At 34.4% G+C, this 7,583-nt stretch overlaps 1 protein-coding gene across 1 annotated transcript; it reads left to right on the top strand.

Annotated features, from left to right (window-relative positions):
- The first annotated feature begins 656 nt into the window (after positions 1–656).
- LOC104079489 (centrosomal protein of 135 kDa-like) lies at positions 657–7,320 on the top strand. Its single transcript, XM_009581539.1, has 6 exons — positions 657–769; positions 1,961–2,151; positions 2,645–2,812; positions 4,356–4,497; positions 6,105–6,189; positions 7,156–7,320. Exons 1-6 carry the CDS (start codon positions 657–659, stop codon positions 7,318–7,320), a joined length of 864 nt encoding a protein of 287 aa, XP_009579834.1.
- The last annotated feature ends 263 nt before the right edge of the window (positions 7,321–7,583 follow it).

Consider the following 7,583-nt stretch of genomic DNA (forward strand, 5'->3'; position numbering starts at 1 on the left):
GAACTGTATTTTCCAGAAAATGATGCAGGTAGAACTATATAGTACACTGGTGGTTTTTTTTCTTTCCCATTTTCTCTCATAGAAAAAAGATGTTCAAAGTTAATCTGTCTTTAAAATTTTACACATTTTATGCAATTTTACAAATGGTTGGCATAAGTTAAGTACTGCCTTGTAAACTTTGAAAGTAAGATTTATATATGAAAGAAAAAAGTATATGGGGTTTTTGAGAATAATCTGTCAATTTGCATTGTGGAAGATACCATGATGACCATGATTCAAAAAAATCAGAATCTACTTCTTAGTCTTCCCACAGAAAGATCTTTTCAGAGTTCAGTTCTTACACACTGGAAAGAAAAAATTATGTTCATACTCTAAGGTGTTAGGAAAGAGAAAACTAATTGCCAAGGCAAATATTTCTTTTTTAAAGAAATATGTAAATATGTATAAAACTTCTTAGTTGCTGTATGATTCTCTTTTGGTTTACTTAAATTTTAAGGACATGCTTATGCACTGTATTTCCTACACAAAAAATGGTTTTTCCATTATTTTTTCTGTATTATTCCTTCTTTAAAGGACAAATGCTGTAACAGACAATCTTTTGCAGGTGTCCTGTTTTTCTTGACTGTGACAAAAGCTGCTTTGGAGGTGTGTTTACAATGACTACAACTGCAGAGCGAAGGTTTATTAATCTCAGGAAACGTCTAGATCAACTGGGCTATCGGCAACCATTGGGAGTGGAGAGTTTACCTTTGGTGGAAAAGCTTTTTAGGTATTCAAAAGGAGATTCATTAAAAAACATAGTAATCATATAGTAGGTATTGTTTGATTTTTGACATATAAGGGAGAATGCTTAGTCTGAAGATTATTTTTAAGCAATATTATTTCAGAGCTAACATTCAGTACCTGTGTATGATGAAGTCAAATGGGTTTGCTTAAGTGATGAGAACATCTTAAGAACATCTTAAGATTTCATGTAATTCAGTTGAATTGTTTCTAAGTATGTATGGTCTAGGAGAATTCAACATTTCTAACCTCATAAGAGAGCCAAGAATAGTCACTATTGAAATGTGCTTAAAGGACACACCCTTATAACTGGTTGTATAAAAAATAATTCCTGTTATCTGTACTGTGACTTAAAACATTCACAGCTCGGTTTTTTATGATCTCATTTGAAGAAGTTTAAATTTGCTATCTCTGTAGTTTTTACAGGACACGTAACAGAAGAAAAACAAATTTTCAGGCGACCTTCTTAATAAATCTGCTGTTTCATGGCTTTGATGTGATTATGAACATAGTAATTTCCATAGTAATCTGGTTATATTTGGCTAAACCTGCAAATGTAGGTATTCTGGTTCTGTTGCTCTTTAGCATCTAATACAGATGGAAGAACCATAGGTAGGCAGATGTGGAGTAATCTTTCTTCAACATTAAGTCTCATTCTGGTGTCTAACAGATAGGTTTAATCTCTCAATTACTGACTTTGATATTATTTTCACAAAAATGTTTATAGTTCTCTTATGGAGCTTCTGATCTCCATATAAATACTACTAACATTTTGGCCTTTTTAATTCTTTACTTCAAGTTTCTTCTGTGGTAAGTAGTGCTACAACTTACGTAGTGCTTGGAGGAAAAAATCATCTTGCCAATTTTGAATATCTCACTTTATGTAGAAAAGAGAGTTTATTGAATTATCAGATGTAAACTCCTGATATGCTTTCTAAATACCTTTGTTTTTTATATTTGTCCTGTCCTTTCCTATTTACTTTTTTTTAGGTGAATGATTCCTCTCTTTCAGTTTTTCTTACATGAATGTTCTCTTTGCCTTTCTTTGAACCCATTTGTTCTACAGTTAACATGGTCTCAGGGAAAGGGTTTTGTTTCTCAGGTCGTAATAAATATTTGCATCTGCAGTGTAAAAGCTGGTAACATTTCTAACATGTCTGATGCTCCTTTATTCTAGTGACCTAGTTCATACAACTGAGAGCTTGCGCAGTGCGAAGTTATCTGCTGGAAAAACTGAGAAAGAATGCAGCAATTATGATGCTATTTTGGAACCTTATAAAACAGAGAATGCTAAACTTACCAGGGAAAATAATGAACTACATTTAGAAATATTAAAACTGAAAGAGCAATCTGATCGTCATCTTAAAGGTAATATAAAAATCATGATACTTTTTTTTAATCCTTCCATGCCAAAATAAAATTGCAGCCAAGTCCTTGATCTACAGATTCATTAATCTGTACTTATAAGTGAGAGTGAGTTGTCATTGATTTTGATGCTTTTAATGAATTAAGGCTCATGTGCAGACATTTCTTTTGTAGTTAAAAAGCTTCCGAGGTCCTGCAGATCATTGTTTAATCAAACATGAAAATGTTAAAACTTTTTAACATATACTTTCATACCTTGAAATGCTACTTTTTAATGTAAAATGAAATACTGCTGTTAAATGTGTTTTATTTGTATAACATGTATAAATATATATTTTTGTGTGTTTGTGTGTACATATATACATATATGTATTTGTATTTGAAAATTTCATGTTATGGAAAAAGAATATAGGATTCTCTTTATGCCTATTTTGGTGCTGCTAGGAAAAATAATAATGAATAAGAAAGATAATATTGCTTTTTCTCTCCCTTGAAGATTTGAAAGCCTCCTTAAGGAGGGTTGAACATGAAACGGCTGATTTGAAATTTCTGAATAACCAATACGTACATAAAATTAAAATGCTGGAAAAAGAGAACAAAGCCAAAACTGAAAAAATTCAGCAGCTTCAGGAGAAGAATCTGCAAGCAGTGGTGCAAACACCTGGTAAGTGTAAATAATCACAGATATTTTAACTTTTCTCTGGGCTTTTTTTGGCTCTTCAGAATATAGTCTTGTTTTTCCTCTAGGGAGAGAAGTTACTACAGTAAAATAACTATCCAATAGAATAATATTACCTTTTGAAAGTTTTGGCTCTGAATTCAGTCTTTTTCTCTGTATGGCAGAAGTTTCATTAGTGTATCACTTGTGTTAGGGACAGATTTGAATACAAGCTTAGATTCAATAGAAGACTATTAAGTTAAAATGTCACTGGAAAGCACTGTTAATCAACAGCTATTTTTATTTTTTTAATGCTGCACCTAATTTAGTCAGGGGCAGGTTGTTTGACACTTGAATCGTTTTGACAGCTAATTGATGTGTAAGTGACTAATTCAGATTTTTTTTAACCAACATTTAAAAGTAGCAAGATGCAAAATATGTCTACAAATAAATATTCGAACCGTCTGAAAGCTTACAGTATTTAAAGCATCTTTTGATAACTTAAAATGTTCTGGATGTTACTTTCAGGTTAATTTCTTTCTCCAGGGTTTCCTTTTTCTTCGTTTTTTTTCAAGCTAAGGGAAATAGTGAGACGTATTTTGTGAAGTTTTGAAATTGTCTTTTCTTTCCAAGTCATTGAATTACCTATGTATTTTTGGCATCTGAGGGAAATTAATAGGTAGTTAAGTGTAACTAAAATTCCTCTCTATTTTTTCCACACCTTTCTGCATTTCATGTCCTTCGCTTCAAAGATGCCATGTTACACTTTTGTCTATCTTTCTGCATACTTGCCCCTTGGTCACCAGTCTTCTGGGATTTTTCTGTACTACATCATCAAATATTGTATGTTCTTACTTAATTGTGTGATGAAGAGTAATTGTTCACTCTGGAAATAATACTATGTTTTGCTTTGTTTTTAATATAATGTTACCATGCAAGCATGGTAATTTTGCAACGTTCATTAACTTCACTTTAAATGAAAATTGTTCATTTCTCTTCAAGAAAATAATCTAGTAGGAATTGTTTCAGGGTTTTTTTCCCACAAATTCTATTTGATCCATTTATTTTTCTTTCAAAGAAATAACCTACTCTGCTTGATATGCTTAGGATATTCATTCACTGAAATGACAATAGGATAGAAGGGAAAAAAACATTACTAAACAATGCAGAGGCTAGTTCAGTCATAAAATAGTTCTTAAATGTGAAAACAAAATGTCTTTTGTGATGTTTTAATTTAGCTTTTTTAGTAAGGTAAATCACTAACAGATTCAACACGTTTGAACTGTAGAATATTTAGGGTCTTAAACACTCGGGAAAATTACTTATACTGAACTTTGCATGTTTCCATATTATAAAACTGAACTTTGACAAAGCTGATACTAACCTGCAAGAATGGTGTTGTCTGGAGTGTACAAATTTTATCAACTCATTACAGTAAGATTAAAATGTTCAGAAGCAGTGGAATAAATAGGAAATTCCATTTCGTATTAAAGAAGACGACTCCCTTGCTTTCACTCCAAGTAATAGGCATTTGGGTTTGAGCTTTTAGGTGGCAGAAAAAGAAGCATTCCCTTCAGGCGTCAACGCATGCAGATAGACCAGCCTGTCCCTCCATCAGGTGTTAGTGCCTATCCAGTTCCTCAGCCAGACGACCCTTATATCGCAGACCTTCTTCAGGTGGCTGATAATCGGTAATCGAAAGAACTTTTAAATTTTGAAGTATAGGTGTTAAATATATGCAGTGATTTTCCAACCCCACCCTCCTTCTGCCTTTCAAATTTGCCTCAAATAAAATAGGATTTTGCTTAGTGATTGACAGTGCTGCCTGTGACAGACTTGCAATGGATATTTAATAAGCTGCTTATTTCCTTAATGGATATCTCTTAAGATTTCTGTACTAGTCTTACTGTTATACCTAATTTTAGATTGGGTATTCTGGAAAAAAGCTAGGTGTAGTATTTTGTATAGGAGTAAACTGATTCTTCCTATTTATTTTGGAAGATCAAAATATTCTTGTAATACTATTTTTGACTTGGGAACCTGTATTATGAAAGGTTCAAGTCAGTTCTTTTTTCTTATTTAGAATATATCTGTAGAGAGTTTACATGGCAAGGTGTTGGCAGCGGGGGGACTGCAGGGGAGACCTCTCTTAGAAGAGACCAGCAGCTACCCTGTGCTGGACACAGCCATTTCCACCTGGCTTCAAAACAGACCCACCACGGGTCACAGCTGAGCGCATCAGCCAAGTTCCCTGGGAAAATGTATTTAAGAAAGGGTAAAAAACAATGCTGCACAGCAGCAGTGAGAGGAAGGAGTAAGAAAAATATGAGAGAAACAATCCTGCGGACACCAACATCAGTGAAGATGGAGAGGGTAGAGATTCCCCTGCATCCCATGGAGAAGACCATGGTGACGCATGTCATCCGTGCAGCCTGTGGAGAACACCACATCAGAGCAGATACCCACTCTGCAGCCCATGGAGGACCCCATGCTGGAGCAAGTGGATATGCCCTGAAGGAAACTGCAGCCCCTGGAGCAGACTCCTGTCAGGAACTGCAGCTTGTGGGGAGAAGCCCATGCAGGAGCAGGTTTTCTGGCAGGAGCTGTGGCCCATGAGAGACCCACGCTGGAGCAGTCTGTTCCTGAAGGATTGTACCGCGTGGAGACGACCCATGCTGGACTGGTTCATGAAGGACTGTATCCCGTGGGAGGGACCCCACGCTGAAACAAGGGAACAGTGCGAGGAGGAAGGAGCAGCAAAGCTGAAGTGTTACGAAGTGTTCTGAACTGACTGCAGCTCCCATTCCCCATCCCTGCTGCACCACTTGGGGTAGGGGGGAGGTATATGAGTCAGAAGTGAAGCAGTGAAGTTGAGCTTGGAAAAAAGCAGAGGATGGGAGGAAAGTGTTTTTAGTTTGTCTTTGTTTCTCACCATCCTACTCTATTTTTAATTGATAATAAATTAAATTAATCTTCCCCAAGTCGAGCCTGTGTTGCTCGTGACTGTAATTGGTAAATGATCTTCCTGTCTTTATCTTGACGCATGAGCTTTTTCATCTTATTTTCTCCCCCATCCTGTTGAGTGAGAGAGCAGCTGGGTGGGGGTGTGGCAGCCAGCCAAGGTCAACCCACTACAATATCTCAAAGAACGGCTTCTGCATTAATGTTTTGTATGAACAAAACTATTTTTTTGTTAAATATTTACATTCAGTAGCAAAGAGAAAATACTAATATTGAATTGTTGTGTACATATGATTCTTCCATGAATCCACATAAACAGTATATTGCTACATTTCAGAATTCATGAACTTCAGTCAGAAGTAACAGAGCTACAGGAAAAACTGGAGATATCTGAGCGTGGAATGAAAAATTATAGCAAACAGGTATGTTTACATATTTTATTTTTATTTTTATTTGGCTGTAGTAGCCATTGCAATGGCCTTGATTATAATTTGTATTTTAACCTCACTGGGAAAGAATTGTAGGGCTTGTGAAATACAATTATTCTAACTTGCCTACGTTGAGCTATTTCTCTCTGCTTTTGGAGACAGCAGCAATGATAAAATACTTGCCCACTGCTTTTACTGATATATTTTGTGTATTAAAATTACATTAAATAAGCTAAACCTGGTGATTGTAAGTAGAATTTGTGTATGTCTAGGGTTTTTCATTGCAGAAGCATTAACTGGTCCAAAACAATAATTTGATCTACAGATATCTTAGGATAATTTTTTTCACTGTTTGGACTGGTTATATTTTTTCAATTTTTGATTTTTGGAAAGTTAATTTATGACCAACAGATTTTACAATATTTTAATTAGAGTGGATTGATAAGATATGTATAATCTTTAAGTGAGGGAATTGCATCAATTGTTTATATGTTGTTATATCTTTCAATATCTGGGGATTAGTGGACACCATCCTCTTTTTTTATTCACATATTGGTTTTCCTCTTCCAGTATTCCTTGTTTTTCAGTGACTGAAATAGTCCCTGAATTAGCTGATTTAAAGCTTTTTCCCTAAATTTAAATGCTGGTCTCGGACAGTTAATTTGCAACATTCATTAGCTTCACTTTAAATGAAAATTGTTCATTTCTCTTCAAGAAAATAATCTAGTAGGAATTGTTTCAGGGTTTTTTTCCACAAATTCTTTGATCCATTTATTTTTCTTTCAAAGAAATAATTTTTTCCGAAAAATCCAGAATTAAAAAAAATCGATATTAAAGATAAAAATTGCATTATTAGGTGCATATCTTTTTACTGAATGTTATATAAGTGTTTATTTGAGCAAAAGTTCTATTAAATGGTATAGAAGATACCAAAGAACTTTTTTTTTTTCCCCCTCAAAGGTTGAGCTAAGAGACAAAGAAATAGAGCGCCTAGCGCTAGCATTGGATGGTGGGCGTTCTCATGAGGTTATCTCTCTGGAATCAAGAAGTAAAAGTAATGAGAAGCTTATCGCCCATTTGAATTTGCAGGTAATGGATTTATTACTGTTGTTTAGTCAAAACTAAAAATACTACCAATCTAAAAAAACCCACAAAACTTCTAGCTCTTTAAAAAAATCACTGTTAGATATAAAATCAATTAATTTAACTTGCTTTGCTTTTTTGGTGACAGTGTTTCTTGTCTAAGGAAATTTCTTGTTTTAAAATTATTAGGATGGTTTTGGTAAAAAATTCTATGAACTCACATCTGTACATAGTAATGTTAATCTGAGAGTATTCAGAAAATTTCTGTATAATACACTGTTTTCACCAAACTTGTACTTACTTTC

The sequence above is a fragment of the Fulmarus glacialis genome, unplaced genomic scaffold (genome assembly GCF_000690835.1).
Source record: "Fulmarus glacialis isolate BGI_N327 unplaced genomic scaffold, ASM69083v1 scaffold12977, whole genome shotgun sequence".
In the NCBI taxonomy this organism is placed as follows: domain Eukaryota; kingdom Metazoa; phylum Chordata; class Aves; order Procellariiformes; family Procellariidae; genus Fulmarus; species Fulmarus glacialis.

Coding starts and splice junctions, on each gene's coding strand:
- LOC104079489 (XM_009581539.1), top strand. CDS start 657: ATGACTACAACTGCAGAGCGAAGGTTTATTAATCTCAGGAAACGTCTA. Junction 2,152..2,644: donor ATCTGATCGTCATCTTAAAG/GTAATATAAAAA, acceptor TCTCCCTTGAAG/ATTTGAAAGCCTCCTTAAGG. Junction 4,498..6,104: donor CTTCAGGTGGCTGATAATCG/GTAATCGAAAGA, acceptor GCTACATTTCAG/AATTCATGAACTTCAGTCAG.